Genomic DNA, 17,926 nt, shown 5'->3' with positions numbered 1-17,926 from the left:
CCTTTACGCTTCCCCCACCTTTACACATTGTGGAGAAAACAGCTCCCTAAGGCGCATGCGCCGCTCCTGCCTAGCGTTGCCAGCAACAGCCGCCGTAGGCATTGCCACACCCCCGCAAACCAAGGGGAGGTGGGCCACCCGGACTCCACTCTGCTTTCGCCTGCCCAATCCCCGGAGCCTTGGCGATCACGTGCGCGCTGCCGCCGCGCAGGCCAGGCCCCGCCTATCACCCACATACTGCCGCGGGCCCGGCCTCCGCCGCCCTATCTCCCGAGAAACTCCCGAGGGTCGGGCTGCACCTGCGCAGTGGAGCCGGTGGGCGGGACGGGGGAAATGCGGTGGCCGAGAAGTGGGGCGGCCGTACAGGCTGGGCGCCGGCGCGGCGTTGAGGCGGCTCGGTGTAGCCGCGGACCCGGGCTGGCAAGACCCGCTCTCCTCCCTCAGTCACTGAAAATAAACTTTGCTGCTCTTTTGGCGGAGTTCTCGAGTCCGCCTCCCGGCCTGTGCGGAGGTCGGCCAGGAGCCTTCGTTCGTCAGGTTTTCCCTCCCTCCCTCCGCCGGTGCCGGGCCTTGGCGCCATGGACGCCACGGCGCTGGAGCGGGACGCCGTGCAGTTCGCCCGGCTGGCGGTGCAGCGCGACCACGAAGGTCGCTACTCCGAGGCTGTGTTTTACTACAAGGTAGAGCGGGGAATCGCTGCACTGTTTATGAAGCCAGGGGGCGGGTCCAGGTGCCGCGGCGGCCAGGCCCACTGAGCTTTGCTTTTCCCTCTTCCTGCTCTGTTGCCCTCCTTTGCAGGGGAGAGGCCACCCGGGCTCCTGCCACCGTGGGCGGGTTTGGTCGCGGCTTGGGAGCCACCACTTCTCTGGTTACAGTCTTGGATGGCCAGTGTCCACCGTTGAGCTACGTATGGCAGCAGTAGTTAGGCATGGGTTGTTAAGTAGCCAGCTAGTTCTCGCTGTCATTTGGCTCTGATTTATGGTAGTGGGAAGTGGTCTCTGATAAACACTGAAATAATGCATGTTCGTTGAAGAAAATAAAGTTTTAAGGAAGAATAACACGTCTGTTACCGGAGCATTTATCTTTGTGCTTGTTTGTCTACGCGTATGCACGTAGACACGTTTAAAAAAAGGGAGTATAGTTGACGTGGAACGTTACATGAGTTTCAGGTGAACAACACAGTGATTCAGCTTCTCTGTACAAGACAAACTTGGATTGTACTGTTTATAGTATTTTAGCCTTTTCTTTGTATTTGAGCTTTTAAAAAGTCATTAAAGTTGCTTGTTTAATCTTATTAACGACAGATGCGTAGTATTCCATTGTGTGGATGTGCCATAATTTATTTACAGACTAATGGACATTTAGGTTCATTCTGATTTTTCAGCATCATAAGTATTGGTGCGGTTAATCTCCTTATAACTAACGCTTTACACATTTCTTGGCAGTTTATTCCTCAGTTACCGGGGGCGGAATAATTAAAGAATATGACCTTCTACAGCCCACTCTCTGCTCTCCGGTCCTGAGGATTTGCAAATACACTCCTCCAGCTCTTAGCCATGGCCTCTGCTTCCTAGTGGAGGTAGCTGTATCCTCGTGATACAGTCATCTTTTTTTTTTTTTTTTTTAAAGAAAGAATGTCGGACTTTGATCATACCAGTAGTAGTAATTTTTTTTTATATATATAAACGTGTTTGCTATCAGTAATGTGTGGTTTGCTTTTCTCAGATTATTATTTTATTGCCTTCATGTAATAATCCATATTTAGAGACTTTTGGTGTGTTTCAGAATCATTCCTTTTGGACTTTTTTTTTTTGAACAATTTCGCGAAGGTGGTATGTGTTTAAAATTCAATGTTTTACTTTTGTGAAATAAGTGACAGATATTCATAGGTTAAAATATGCCATATGAAACAGCTTTGTCTAAAGCAAAAGAAAATACTACACCAGTGCCTCTTATTTTGCTGTAAGATTGCATGCATGAAGAATGTTTTATCCTTGAGAAAGTCAGAAAAGTGGTTGTGCTTCTAGGAACTGTTTATGTAAACTTTACCAGATATTTAGCATTTTCTGTCTTCATACTGTTGTGTGAGGGATTCCTTAGTTGTCATTTTCAAATATAGATTAAATGAATAAAAACTGATACCAGCAAGTTTTTAGTTGGCTTTCTTTCTTTTAAGCCAGATAATTATTTGAAAATCAGTATTTACATGAAAGATAATTGGAGGTATGAAATATGTATTTATACATATATAACATCAGTTTGAGATAAACTATGTTGTATTTAGATAATAGTACATAAAATATTTAATGTTTACATGTAAAATTTTCTTTCTCCTATGAAATGTGTGAGTTACAGAATCTGAGGAAATCATCTTCCTTACCCCCCACAGCCTTTCAGTAAATTTTCATATGGATCAAAACCATACTCTTCTCACTGATTTTGTTAAGTTCAGTGAAACAACCCCTGCTCCACTAACTGTATTCAGAAAGTTTTGTTCAGTAGATAGCTGGCTTCTTTGGATCCAGACAATTTGGCAACAGCCTCTGCAAAGTGCACATGCTTAGGTTATTGCTAGGAAGGTGTTGCTTGGAGAAATCTCTTTATGGTCCTTCTCGCCATAGCATTTGTAACCTGTTATCCTAAAATGGTAATGGGGAGAACTAGCCGCAGCATAACTGGCCATGAGAGTATTAAAAGAACTGGAAGATGAATGCAGATTTTCTTAATTAAAATATGTTGATTCCGTACACCTGAAATCTGCTTTAAAATAGATTTGAAAGGGCACCTAGGGCACCTAGGTGGCTCAGTCAAGAGTCCGACTCTTGATTTGGGGTCAGGTCACGATCTCCGTGTTCCTGAGTTCCAGCTCTGCATAGTGCTGCTTGGGATTCTTTCTCTCAATCTGTCCCTCCAGCTGGCATGATCTCTCTCTCTCTGTCTCAAAATAAAGTTTAAAAAAAAATGTGTCACCCTTTGGCAATATTTTACATGGAAAAAAAGATTTTCCACTGTGAGATTTTTAACCTTTATAATTCCCCCCCCCCTTTTTTTTAATTTTTAATCTCAACATTCAACAAGGGGCTCAAACTTAGAACCTTGAGATCAGGAGTCGCGTACTCTACTGACTGAGCCAGCAAGGTACCCTAAGCTTTATAATTTCTTACAATCTTTTTTTGACACTTAATATTTTTAGTTATCATTAACCTATTATTAGTATGAACCAGTAATAACCAGTATTATTATTGTTATATATTTATTCTAATGCTTTTCAGGCCTAATTCATATTTTCAAGGTATATAATTTTAAGTCTGACCTATTGCATAAAAAAGGAAAGCAGAAAACATAGAAGTACAGCTATCCTGAGAAAATGTTTATAATCTCATATTTGAGTTCATAAATTTTTAACAGTATGAACAAATTGAGAACTGAAGAAAAGGTATCGGGGGGTTATATAAAACCCACTTACTACTGTCTTAAAGACCTTATTTTGTCATTTATAGAAAGCAGTAGTGAGTTAGAAAGTGGTAGAGAAAATTCAAATTGTAATTCATTTATTAGATTCCTTTGATTTTTTTATTTTTTTTTATTTTTATTTTTTTTAGGAAGCTGCACAAGCCTTAATTTATGCTGAGATGGCAGGATCAAGCCTGGAACATATTCAAGAAAAAATAAATGAGTATCTGGAAAGAGTTCAGGCTTTGCATTCAGCAGGTTAGTAAAGGACTACTAAATGTCATTTTTCTCCTTCTCTCATCACATCCTTTCCCCCTATGTTTCTCTTTTTTTAATTTTTATTAAGTATAGTTGACATATATAGTGTTATATTAGCCCCCTATGTTTCTCTTTCCTTTTCATTTTTATCATTGCGTCTTGATCTTCACTCTTGCTGCTCATTTTTTGGTAGTCATGTCTTTATAAGTCATAATATGGAAATAAGTGATAGATCTGTGAATAGGAAACTTAGGGATAATATAGTCCAGCCTCCTCTAATTTCTCAGGAGTACAGAGATACTGAATTACCTATATTTAAACTGTATCAGTGGCAGAGTCCGGATTAGGACCCTGTTAAAGTCTACTTTTTAAATATCTGTCACATGCCCTCTCCTGATATTAAGATTAAATGACTTCAGTTGACCCTTGAACAAACAGGGGTTTGAACTGTGTAGGTCCACTTACACACAGACTTTTTTTATGGTACTGTGAATATATTTTCTTCCTTATGATTTTCTTAATAACTTCTTTTGTCTAGCTTACTTTATTGTAAGAATATAGTATATAACACATATTTAAAATATGTGTTTATCAACTTGTAAGGCTTCCAGTGAGCAGTAGGCTATTAGTAGTTAAGTTTTGGGGGAGTCAAAAGTTACATGTGGATTTCTGTCAGTGCCCCTAACCTCTTCATTGTTCAGGGGTTATGTCTCCAGTGTTAACGACTTCAGCAGCGTGTTCATAATCTCTTCTATATCAGTATCCTCAACCTCAAGACCTTAACTAAACTCTTTTTTTAAGCCATATCTTGGAAACCAACATGTAAGTTGATACCTGGAACAACTTGTATTTACTTTTATAGTAAACAGCATGGCAAATGCTGTGACACAAGCACACAGGCTTAATGATCACAGTTTTGTTAGAGGTATGTGGCTGCTATCAAAATCTGCTGTTGACATGGTAGAAAAGGAAGTGGTAACCTACTGATATTTTGCCTTAAAAATGGATTCATCTCTACTAAGAGCTCTTCTTACCCCTTTTCTTCTGTGACCCTGTAATAAAACCACAAGCAGCTTAGAGGAGTCTTTATTCAGCATTCCGTGCTGGACTTTGTGCTGTTTTCCATCACTTGTTCTCAGTAGATCAGAGCAGTTATTAGCACATGGTTAGGAAAAAGTAGATCCCATCATTGGATTTCTTGTTAGGATAATCCTCTTAAGGACGAGGTAGTTTAATTTAAGACAGTGCCCAGAAATTGCATGTATTGAAAAGTCAATTGCCTGTGTATTAGGGCCTCAATTAATACAAAGTTCTGCTGATTCATGTAGTCAAAATAACATGAAATTCAAAGTAACTCTGTCTTCCCAGCCAAATGAGTTTATAAATAAGATATTTTTAAATGTGATATTCAGGCATGGATTGTGACAACTCTAATCTCTTGAGGAATAGAGGTTTGCCAGTGAAACAGAAGTAAAGTTCAAAAGGATTTTTAAAGCATAGCGTACCTTAATTGTTTTGCTAGCTTTTTGACCCTCTTTGTTCAACAAATGAAGTATAATTTGTAGAGAATCTAATGGATTAATTGTTATTTTAAGCAAACGAATCCCTTTTCAGGTGAACATTTCAGACAATGTGTAAAACAAGTTTTGCTGACAGGGGACTCTTGAGGGATAAGTTGATTTCTGGGTGGGGAAGGGTAACACAGTTTGAAATTCACCAGTATAGTATAAAGAGCTCAAGATTTAAAATTAAAAGATCTAAATTGTAGCTTGTAGCTGCAAAACCTTAGGCTAGATCAGTCCATCTCAACTGGGAACAGTTTTGTACCTCAGAAGATTTTGGGCAGTGTCTGGAGAGATTTTTGGGGTTTTAGAATAGGGAGAGGTGGGAAGTATACTATGGCAACTAGTTGGGTAAAGGCCAGAGATCTTACTAAAGATCCTCCGATGCAGAGGACAGTCTACAGCAAAGAATTATCCAGGTGAAAATGTCAGTCATGTGTGACTGAGAAACTTTGGGCTAGATATTTTAACATTTTTGAACTTTGGTGTCTTCATTCTGTAAATGGGATGAGTATATGCTTCAGAGAGGTGTTAAAGTTCTAAAAAGTTGCCACCATACCTTTAAGAGAGAAAATGGGAAGCTTTTTTTTTTTTTTTAAATAACAGCTTTATTGAGCTGTAATTCACTTACCATAAGATTCACCTTTTTAGAGTATACAATTCAGTGGTTTTTAGTATATTTCCAGAGTTGTGCAGCCATCACTGCTAATTGTAGAACATTTTTGTTGCCCCAGAAGAAACCTCTTATCCATTAGCAGTCACCCCCTCTCCATTCCTCCCACCCACTGTCCTCTAGCAGCCACTACACTAACCTACTTTGTATCTCCCTGGAGTTGCCTATTCTGGACATTTCATGTAAATAGAGTCATCCAGTATGTAGCCTTTTGTGTCTGACTTCTTTCCTTTAGCATTAATGTTTTCAGGGTTTATCCGTGTTGTAGTATGTGTCAACACTTCATTCCTTTTTATGGCTGAATAATAAAGCCATTGTGTCAATATACCATATGTTGTTTATTGATTCATCAGTTGATGGACATTGTCTTGCTTCTACCTTTTGGCTGTTGTGAATAATACTGTTTGGAATGTACGTGTGTGTGTTTTTGTGTGGACATAGGTTGTTAGTTCTCTTTGATATATACCCAGGAGTGAAGTCCTGGGTCATGTGGTAGTTTTATGTCTAACTTTTTGAGGAACTGCTGAACTGTTTTCCGAAGTAGCAACACCATTTATTTCCACCAGCAATGTATGAGGGTTCCATTTCCTTCACATTCTTCCTACCAACATTTATTATTTTCTGTCTTTCTTAATTTTAGCCACCCAAGTGGGTATAAATGTGGCATCTTGGGTTTTGGTATGCATTTCCCTGCTGGCTAATGTTGAGCATCTTCTCATGGGCCAGTTGGCCATTTGAATGTCTTTGGAGAAAGGGTTGTACAGATCTTTTGCCTATTATGTAAATCAGGGCTTTCCAGAGAAACGGAAGCAATAGGATATAAAGATATTTAGCATAAGGAATTGAATCATAACAGAGCCTCATTATGGAGTCCAAGAAATCCCATCATGTGCAGTCTGCAAGCAAGAAAGACCTAAGAAAGCCAGTGATATAGTTTTGTCCAAGTCGAAAAGCCTGAGAGGCAGGGGAGTTGATTGTGTAAGTCCCAGTCCCTGGGGCAGGAAAAAACTAAAAAAAAAAAAAAAAAAAAGAGAGAGAGAGAGACAGAGAGAAAGCCATCATTTGGAGAAGGTAAATTCTCCCTTCCTCTGCCTTTTTATTCTTTTCAGCTCCTCAGGGGATTAGTTGATGCCCACCCACATTGGGGAAGACAGTCTGCTTTTACTACCAATTCAAAGGTTAATTTCATTCAGAATCACTCTCTTAGATGTACCTAGAAACCAAGTCTACACAAGTATCTAGGCACCCAGTTAGAGTTGATACAAATTGATAAGATTAATCATCACACTCATTTTTAAAATTGGAGTTGTCTTTTTATTATTTAGTTGTAAGAGATTTTTTACATTCTTGAAATAAGTACCTTATAAACCTTTATATTAAAAACAAACATACTTATTTCAAAGAGCAGTAAAAATATATGATTATTTAACCTGGACTCAGATGAATAGGAAACAGCAGGAACTTAATCATCAGGGCCTAAGATACTGTGCCACACAATTATTGTCTGTACTGAAAAACATTGTTTTAATTTCCTTAAATAAAATAGAGTTTCTTTAGAATCAACATTTTCCAAATTTTTTTGTTTTGTCTTTGGGGCAGGGCAGGGGTATGTGAGGAGTACTCCAGGTGTTTTATTTTTTAAAGGAAGAAAGTGCTGGCAAGGATAAATTCAGGGGAAATTTTTTTTTTGGTAAATAATACATTTTTGATTTTTTTGGTCTTTTGCGTGTATTGTGTGATGAATTACAAAAGTAGGGATTTTTTTTTTTTTTTTAGGCCTTAAAATTCAGATTGAAAGGGGAGAAATTAGTTCTTAGGGATCATTATTTGACCTTGTTTTTAAAATGAAAAATTACAAAGTTTTGATAAAAAATGTCTTAAATGTATTAAAGTGGTGTGTTTCCTGGATATATACAAATCACATAAATGTAATATTTCATCTATATGGCCCTTTTCCTGTCCTAGTTCAGTCAAAGAGTGCAGATCCTTTGAAATCAAAACATCAGTTGGACTTAGAGCGTGCTCATTTCCTTGTTACACAAGCTTTTGACGAAGATGAAAAAGGGAATGTGGAAGATGCCATAGAATTGTATACCGAAGCTGTAGATCTCTGTCTGAAAACCGTATGTATAGCTACTAAATTTGGTGGGATTAAGCGAAGAGATTTCTGTTACTGGTGAATTTTATTTAACAATTCCTTTAAGAAAAAAAATTACTGTATCGTTAAGAAATATAATTAAGTCACTCCTCATTAAAAGATGATGAAGAGTAGATAATTAATGATGGGTTTTTAACATTTTGTTAAAAAATGGAGTTTTAGGATTGAATCGTTAGGCAATGTTGTTGTTTTTAATTTTAGGTGTTATTTTTTAACCTGTTTAAACCCATGTACCTAAAATTATTACAGGAAGAATTCACCAGCACAAATCCATGAATTTAGAATAAACCTCCCCCCATTTTTTTTTTAATTTCATACATTAAAAAATAAGTGGTTTGGGAGAGGTTTATTGTGTTGCAATGTAAAATCTATATGCTGAGGGGCTTTTACTGCTTCCTGTGGACCCTGTTTGGGACAGTTAGCTTTAAGGGACATCTAGGGCATGAGAGAGAGCAGTGTAGTGTATTTGATAGGAAGATGAGGTGGAATGATAGAGAGTGGTGTTCTCAGTATTGTCAGAGGACTGGCTTTTTGTCCAGGGAAACCATCTTGCCTGATTCTGTAGGAACCTGAGACTGGGGGTGAGTGTTGGTCTCCTGAGGCTCCTGCTGCTCAGCTTTCCATGACACCATGTTTGTACAGTTGTGGCTCGTTTACCACATGACGTGGTCTTAAAGTTTACCTCAGTGACATGTTTTCAATGCTGTTTTAAATGATACCTTTAAGGATGAAAACAAATGGTCATCTTGGTTTATTCTCTCGTTATTTGAAGAAATATATTGCGTTGTAAATTATCTGCTTAGAAATATGGATCAAGCAAAGAAAAAAATTATGCTTCAGAATGTCTGTCTCTCTTTCTCTTAAGTCTTATGAAACTGCTGATAAAACTCTGCAAAATAAACTGAAACAGTTGGCTCGACAGGCACTAGATAGGTGAGTTTTGGTCACTCAAGTTCTTATCATGGATGGCAGTGTACTGTGTTACTTAAATTTGACAGATGTCTCTAAATGTGTTGTAGAGTTCATAGTGACAAACATCCATCTTTAACCTGAGATCTAGAGCAAGTCGACCTTCTTCCTCTGGGTGAATTTATTTCTTTCTAGTTCTCTGCTTTCAACTCAAGAAATAACAAATCAGTCAAGACACTTTTTATTTAGTGTTTGCTATGTGTAAAACAAAATGATGATGATATTGATATGATTATGATATTGAAGTGGAAGACTTCCTTCTGTTGTGTCGTACCAGATTTCCAGAGAGCCTTCCAGAACTACTATTAAAATTAGAGAAATTGACATTGCGCTGGCCTGCATCCATATACATACCCCCAAATTATATAGTATCTGTAGCTCTTTCAACTCTTTGCTCAGATGTCAGCTTTCCAACAGGGCTTTGCCCTAACCATTTCATTTAAGATGGAATCTCCTCCAGTACTTTCATCTTGCTTACTCTTTTTCCCACAGACCTTACCACTTTCTAAAGTATATGACATTTACCAGTTTTATCATGTCTATTATGAATGTCTGTGCCCCTTTGAACTCCAACCCTCCATGTAAACTGTGAGTGCAGAGAATTTTGTCTGTTTTGTTCAATGCCGTAGCCACCTAGCTGAGTGCCAGACATATAGTATGTGCTCAGTGGGTATTTGAGAATGAATAGATTTGTGCAGGAGAACTATACCTCTTTTTTTTTTTTTTTAATTTTTTTTTTCAACGTTTATTTATTTTTGGGACAGAGAGAGACAGAGCATGAACGGGCGAGGGGCAGAGAGAGAGGGAGACACAGAATTGGAAACAGGCTCCAGGCTCTTAGCCATCAGCCCAGAGCCCGACGCGGGGCTCGAACTCACGGACCGTGAGATCGTGACCTGGTTGAAGTCGGACGCTTAACCGACTGCGCCACCCAGGCGCCCCTATACCTCTTAAAAAAGAGTGTTAGAGATGAAAGTAAAGGATGGAAATTACATTTATGTATGAATAAAATTACCTCTTTTTGAGGATCTTACTAGGTAGCTATACCACCCCCAACCCTTCTTTTTTTTTTATTGAGGTATAAGAGTCATCCTTCCTTTTTGTTGCCATCATCTAACATTTAGTTTGTCTCTCCAGATTCATGAGGGTATGAGCACTTGACACATAGTTATCTTCTCCATTTTCACTAGTCAGAATCATAGGTGATGTTTATTACCCATGTGGATAACCCATCCGGTATCCTCTGAGTGCACCCTAAGCACAGAGGGGTGGGTCGGTCATTGGCTTCTTTGAGGGTCTGTTCAAAATTATGGGTCCTCTTCCCAAGAAAAATGTACATAAAATTTTTTTCATGTACATTTCATGTAATTTCAGTGTTCACAACATTCCTAAAGCTCCTATGTGGACCTCAAGTTAAGAACTTCTGTTTGAACCTTTGACAAAACAAAGCCACAATTTCCTTGGATATCATGTGACACATTCCATGATCAACTCTTGCCCTGGTCTCATCTTCTCCTGCCTCTCATTTGTACTTTTCACAGGGGCGTCATCCATTCTTTTGAAGTTATCTTTAACTTGTGCTATTTCATACTCCTGCACATCTGCACGTGCTCTTCTCTCTACTTAGAATGCTCCCTCACTCCCCAGGTGGACTTCTGTGGCTCACACATCCAGTTCAGAAAAACCTCCCCTGACTCACCCTTTTTTCTCGGTCATTAAGTTAATGTCTTCTGCCGTGCGTTCACTCGCATGTAATACTTTTAGCATCTGTCACTTTTGATGCAGTTGTCTTTCTTTCCTCACAAAATTCTGAACACCTTAAGAGAAGAGATTGCATTTTATACATTCTTATATCCCTCTTACTTTGCATAGTATCTGACATGCAATAAGTGCTCAATTAATGTTCTCAGTAATATTATCAATTAATGTTTATCAGTAGCGAAATACTGAATCTTACTTTGGGAAGTAGCTTAAGTAGTGAACTGTTGACTGGTATGTATGAATCTTACTAGTTTTACATTAGGAATGCTTGACTGGTTCTTGAAGTAAATTTTATTTTCTGGAAAGCTTAAAAACTAGAACAGTTTTTCTGTACCTTTTTCTATTATAGAGCAGAAGCATTGAGTGAGCCTTTAACAAAACCATTATGTAAAATCAAGTCAACAAATACCAAACCAAAGCCACCTCCAACGAGAGCACATTTTCCACTAGGGACTAGTCCCTTCCTTGAAAGACCTCAGCCCTTTATAAGTCCACAGTCATGTGATGCACAAGGACAGAGATATACAGCAGAAGAAATAGAAGTTCTCAGGTAAATCAGTTTATGATTCATTGTAATGAATAATTTTGTTAACATAATCAACACAGGTAATTTAATTTTCATCAGGTTCGCTGAGTTGTATTCACATCTTTGTTATGGTGTGTTGTGCTCTTATTCAGGTATAAATTATATTGCCATATAGCCATAACTTGAAATAGTTAAAATTTGTTCTCATATATTTTAGTGTTAGCATTTCTAGTAGGTCTTTCTGAAAATCCTAACGTACTTTAAAATCGAACGCTGAAAAGGTTAAACAATAAAATAGAGCTATGGTAGACCACTCATAATCTATGCAACTGGTAACCAGAGCCCATTAGGGAAAACAGTTGTCACCTTGAAATAGTTTAGACCTAGGTCAGCAAAGGGAATGGTCTTTAAAGGGTTATAAAAAGGAAAACGAAGAAAAAACAGAATATGTGACAGAGACCTCATTGCAAAGCCAAAATGATGTACTGTCTGGTTCTTTACAGAAAACATTTGCCAATCCCTGGTTTAGGAAGCCAACTCAGAGTCTGGAAGCAGCCTCAGGGGATATTAAAAATGCAAAACAACAAAGTTGTGGAAATCCTTGTGATTGTGTTGTGAGCCATTGTAGATCGGCTAAAGCCAGTGTGGCTTTTCTTCAGTTGGAGGAGATCCGAAGTGCTCATAACTGTGCAAGTCATGTAGTCTCACTTTTAATTTCCTAAAATTGAACTGAAAGGCTTCCTTCGTTTGCAAGAGCCACCAGAAGGCAGTTTTCTTTTTTTTCTTCCTGAAGATTTTCATTCTTCTACTAATGTGACTCATTTTGCCTAGAACAATTGCACATGAACCAATACAACACACAGGACAAAGAAGGGTGGTTTTGGAGTTGAGAGACCATAAGTAACAGTCCGACACTGAGGCCACTCAGCATCCATATGCTCCTTTCTACACACGTTTGAATTTCATGCTACAACAAAACAACTCTACCATTTCTACCGAACAGAATTCAGCTATCCTTTATACAGGTGAAAAGTTCTCATCCTCTCAAAATGAGAATACACAGTCATTGTATCCATTGCTTACTGTATTATTAACCAGTCCTCAAGGTCAGTCACAGTCTCACTGAATATTATTACCTAAAGACTAAATTGTGAAGCTACCCTGAAACTACTTCTAAATAAAATGAGGGAAAGAAACAGAAGAAGAGAATAGTTGTTACATACAAATAAACATATACACAAAATATGCAAAGCTGCTACAAACCACATTTCTTTAATTTGTCAACGACCATAGCTTCCTTCTTGCACTACCCATCAGTCATGCTCATAACCAGAAAATCTGAAGGACATATTATTTTTCAGAATTGTAAATGTCATGTTTTTAAGTTCCAAAATAATTAAGTGATCACTTTCTCCCTTTGGGCTTAGGATAGAAGCCTAAGTTTTGTGTCCTGGTGTCCGGGATACTTTTGATACCTTTAGTATAGGCTTATCTTGAGACCATGGTTTAGTTGTGAAGGGTGTTAGTTTTAAAAGGATAACTCTCGGGGCACCTGGGTGGCGCAGTCGGTTAAGCGTCCGACTTCAGCCAGGTCACGATCTCGCGGTCCGTGAGTTCGAGCCCCGCGTCAGGCTCTGGGCTGATGGCTCAGAGCCTGGAGCCTGTTTCCGATTCTGTGTCTCCCTCTCTCTCCGCCCCTCCCCCGTTCATGCTCTGTCTCTCTCTGTCCCAAAAATAAATAATAAAACGTTGAAAAAAAAAATTAAAAGGATAACTCTCACTGAATTGAACTGAATCAGTTATTTTTTGGTATTCAACTATTTTGTGAAAATGATATTAAAATAAAGATCTCAACAGTATGAGATTGTCACTTTAATTTTACTACAGCGCCGTACCTTGTCATATAATTTTAAGGCGTTTAAATGAGATTGGTAGTTAAGATAAACTTGAACAATTAGATTTTTTTTCTTGTGCTTTATAGGACAACATCAAAAATAAATGGCATAGAATATGTTCCTTTCATGAGTATTGATCTGAGGGAACGTTTTGCCTATCCAATGCCTTTTTGGTAAGTAAGTACTATTGTAATTTCTACTTCCAAGATTTTAATTTTTCTGTAGTTTTTCCATACTCTGAAATCCAACTTAATTCACAGCCTTGAAATTATAATTTGTAATAAAAATTTGGAAGAGAGGTACAGCTGTGAGAAAAAGGTAAGGCAACATAGCAAGAGTATCTCTGTTGTCATTTGCCTGGTAATGGGTACGTACGAATCTCCTTTTGCCTACCATTACACTAGCACAGTACCTGGCACAGAGTAAGCCCTCAGTAAATGTTTGTCAAATTGGTGTTTGAATCCCAACAACCAAGTCAGTAAAGAAATTGAATGGAAAAGTTGCGGAATGACAGTGTCATTGTTTACTAAAATCCAGTTCAAGAAAGGGTGAATTTTGAAAGTGTTGGTTAGCACAGCCTTCCAGCACTGTGGCAACTTATATTAAGAGCCTTAAAAATGTTATTTGGTTCATGACTCCTGGCTTCTACTAATCCTAAGGAAATAAAGATTTGGCTAAACATGTGTATAATAAGAGCATTCATCAAAACATCTGTGAGAGCAAAAAATTATTGAAACAAACTATCCAAAAATATGGAAATGATTAAATTAATGGCTCATCTATGTTATAGTAAATGTTTATGCTACCAATAAAAAACGCATCTTTGAAAGATGTAGGGAAAACGCTTGCAGTGTAGTAAATTAAAAAAGAAAAAATTTGGATGTTGTATGTGTATTTTTCCTTTTTTATGTATTTATAGAGATGTAGAAAAAAGATATAAAGGTACACATCCAGTATTTACAGTGGTTATCTTGATGGGAAATTTGGGTGATTTAACTTTTTAAAATTTTTCAAAATTTTTGCAATGAGCTTGTTATACTTACCAGAAAAAAATCAGAGTTGATTGTTTATTATATACAGAATATGTAAAAGGCTCTATAAAGAACAAAAGGGCTCTTTCCCATTTTCTAGTGTTTTGTTACTCTTAGATGGGCAAAAGTCTATCTCTAAGCCAATGGGTTATCAACCTAAGTTTTTGCACTCAACCATGTGATGCTGGTTACTGATTAGAATCTGAGACATTTTTATATCTGAGAGGTTCTATAGTATTGATCGATGTTAAGGGCACACAAATTCTAGAGCCAGACTATCCAGTTTCATATCCTGTATGATGCTGGGCAAGTTCTTAAATCTGTCTCAGATTTTAAAATAATAGTAGAATCTGCCTCATAGTGTTACTGTAATTAGTCAATAAAATACAAAGCACTTACTGGTACTTGTTATATTGTTAATATAATAAGGGTTAACTGGTAGAAAAATAATTACTTTGTTAAATGCTAAATTATATTACAAAATTTGGTTGTACATTTCAGACACTTCAAAGTGTTTACAATACACAAGAAAACAAAAAATGTATCCCTTTGAACAATAATTTCACTTCAGGAAACCATTTCTGAAAAGTGTTTATGGATGTAGTAAAAAATTGATATAAAAGATATTCATCAATATTGTAATTGTGAACGTGTGAATCAGTTATTCTAATATATTCTTAAATGGTTATGTCCAAGTAGAGATGTAAACTTGCAGTTCCAGTTTTTGTGTAACAAGTTAAGATAAATCATGTTTTTAGTGCTCATGCAACAGAAAGTCTTTAAGACAAATACTATACAACGATGAACAACATGTTTTCAAGAAATTAAGTAACATGGGAAAATGCTTATAATTGAAACACTAAAATGTAACACCATGCAAATTCCCTTAATTTAGGCATAACACTGGTCACAGTTGGAATTTTACATGTTTTGTATAAGATTACTTGTTTAATGCCAGGCTTCCACGGTGGATTATAAATTTCATAAGGACAGAGAACATGTCTACTTTAATTAAATTATGCTCCAGTAATCAGAAGAAAAAGTAACAGTAAATATTTCAAAATTCACAGGTAACAGACTAATGAAGAAGGGCTCCACAATTTGTAAATCTTTGGCTAGAAAGGTTGAGTGATTAAAGTTATAAGAAAACATTGAATTTGATAACTGTGGGGACTTTTGAGAGATCGGATATTAAGGAATCTTGGATTTACTCTATTCTCATATGGCAGGTTGATACAAAGTGATTAAACTATGGATTTGAATTAACTTTATATTTTCCCCTAAAATTTTGTGATGGCTGTCTTTAAATTCTTCTTAATTCATTCAGCTCATTTTCCATTAACAATCAGCTACTGTTAACTACTCAGGTACCAAAATGTTACCTAGAACACCAGTGGTTCTATGAGACGATCATCAAAAAGTTTGAGAAGTGTTATATATGATAGTCTAAGAAATTTACATAAACCTTGGTTTATTAAACATTTACAGATGTCCTCTAATGAAAAAAAAACAATGTAGGAGTTTGTAGATCACACCTGATCACAGGACCTCCTTTTGCCTAGTATCAACACTTTCTGCAAAAAGCATATTTGCTTCAGTTTGCATATCATAAACTTTGTATTATCCTAGAAATCTTAAGAAACCTGAAGACTGTTACCCTTCTTCTAGAAGAGGTTTAAGGAAAGGTAGATGTTTTTTATTCTGTGCTATACATTAATTTTAGAGGAATTCTACACAGTGTATTCCCAACACACAGTGAGTTAGAGGGTAATGGATAAGAATGGTGGATTTGGCACCAGAGACCTGTATTCAAATACCACTTCTGCCACTTTTTAGCTGTGTGACCTTGGCAAGTTAATCACTTTAAGCCTTTTACAAAAATACTTGCTTTAATGGAATTGTTTTAAAGGTTAAATGAATAGCGTATGTAAAATACTTTAGCATGATGCCTAACACGTGGTTATTACTTAGTAATTAGCTACTCTAAATGTTAGCCTTGCAGAGAAGAGTCTGTCGAGCCACGGTAAGGATCTGTAGCTTCCTAGGTCCCTTTGATTTGAATCAGTTTGTATTGTAATTAATGGCTCCATTTTATTGAAACTGAATTCCTTGAATATAACAATGCTACATTAAACTTTTAAATTATATTCTTACAGCAGTATTTTAGGATGGTACAAGCATAGCTATGATCATTATACCTCCCCCCTAAAAAATCTCTAGGAAATTTAATTTTGTTTTTGTGTTATTTTTAAAGATTAATTTTGTTATTAGTAGTAGTATTTAATTTTTATTATTACCTCAGTGATAGGTGGGGCAAGCTACCGTTATCACCTAAACAAAAAGCTACATTTTCCAAATGGGTACGACCAGAAGACCTCACCAACAATCCTACAATGATTTATACTGTGTCCAGTTTTAGCATAAAGCAGGTAAATATTTTATATAATTTTATATGAAAGCTAACATTTTGAAGTAATTTAAATGTAGATTTGGGTTTTTTCTTAGTTTTTATTATATACTGAGGTGCATGAGTATAATTGGAAAGATTATTCTGCACACTTTGACTTAGACATACTGGGATAATATAAGTAAGTGTTTTGAGCAGTTACAGATTTTTATATAGGCCCTGTTTATCAATATGTTCTTACAGATGAGAAAGTTGAAGATCTGAACATCACCTTTGATAAGAGAATATACATTTTTTAAAAAGGGAGATATTAGGCTTATTAAAAACACTTCAGTGGTAGAACAACAATATGGCTTTCTTGCAAGCTTTATTAATAAAAGTTTTGCATTGACGTACAGATATCTTCCAATTGGTATAAAAACAATGGTCCTAAAATATTATGATTCAAGAATCTTTTCATGTGCGTGTTCACTTTAATTGGTAATATGATGATAAACCATTTTTTAAAATACCTTTAAATTATTAAAAATGTGTGGATTTGGTGAAGTATGCTTTTATCCATGTAAGAAATACATCATTCATATGTATTCTAAATTAACTTTATTAAAATACCTTAGTTTTTCTAGGATTCGTTTGAAGAAAATTTGTATGAGTTGGCAGCATAGCATTTCTATTTATTATTTTAGTATTCAAGCAACAGTTAGGGTACTCCGTATAAAAAGTTGGTGCTTGGGTGCAGTGATTAAATAATGTTGAAATTACATGAATGAACGAATTGATATATTAATAAATTCTTATTAACAGACAATAGTATCAGATTGTTCCTTTGTGGCATCACTGGCTATCAGTGCAGCTTATGAAAGACGATTTAATAAGAAGTTGATTACCAGGTAAAATTTTGTATTTGTCCCATTAGCCCTTTTCATGTAATTGTTTCTTAACTAGAAATTAATAGCTTAGGTCTTATCTGCATAGAAAGTGAAGAAGGCATTTCACTTAGAATATGTTACCTTGTGTGTTAAGCAGATGATTTGTGAATGTGAAAAGGTTCCCTAAAATAGTCTAAGAACATATGCATGTGTGTTAAATATATATATATATGTATATATTTTTTTTTTAATTTTTTTTTTTCCCAACGTTTTTTTTTTTAATTTTATTTTTGGGACAGAGAGAGACAGAGCATGAACGGGGGAGGGGCAGAGAGAGAGGGAGACACAGAATCGGAAACAGGCT

The 17,926-nt window shown here is 36.7% G+C and overlaps 1 protein-coding gene across 2 annotated transcripts in view; it reads left to right on the top strand.

Moving 5' to 3' along the window:
- The first annotated feature begins 333 nt into the window (after positions 1-333).
- CAPN7 (calpain 7) overlaps positions 334-17,926 on the top strand; it is a 42,439-nt gene continuing 24,846 nt past the window's right edge. Inside the window, exons 1-8 of one of the 2 annotated variants that reach the window (XM_040480159.1) lie at positions 334-680; positions 3,603-3,711; positions 7,912-8,069; positions 8,970-9,037; positions 11,184-11,384; positions 13,342-13,428; positions 16,589-16,715; positions 17,498-17,583. In XM_040480159.1, coding sequence (XP_040336093.1) covers positions 579-680; positions 3,603-3,711; positions 7,912-8,069; positions 8,970-9,037; positions 11,184-11,384; positions 13,342-13,428; positions 16,589-16,715; positions 17,498-17,583 — 938 coding nt within the window. In that variant the 5' untranslated portion in view covers positions 334-578. The remainder of the gene's footprint in view (positions 681-3,602; positions 3,712-7,911; positions 8,070-8,969; positions 9,038-11,183; positions 11,385-13,341; positions 13,429-16,588; positions 16,716-17,497; positions 17,584-17,926) is intronic. The other variant, XM_040480158.1, reaches the window with a different exon arrangement.

The sequence above is a fragment of the Herpailurus yagouaroundi genome, unplaced genomic scaffold, assembly GCF_014898765.1.
Source record: "Herpailurus yagouaroundi ecotype Mexico unplaced genomic scaffold, PumYag 159, whole genome shotgun sequence".
NCBI classification, from domain to species: Eukaryota; Metazoa; Chordata; class Mammalia; order Carnivora; family Felidae; genus Herpailurus; species Herpailurus yagouaroundi.
This window is presented reverse-complemented; position numbering and strand designations above follow the sequence as displayed.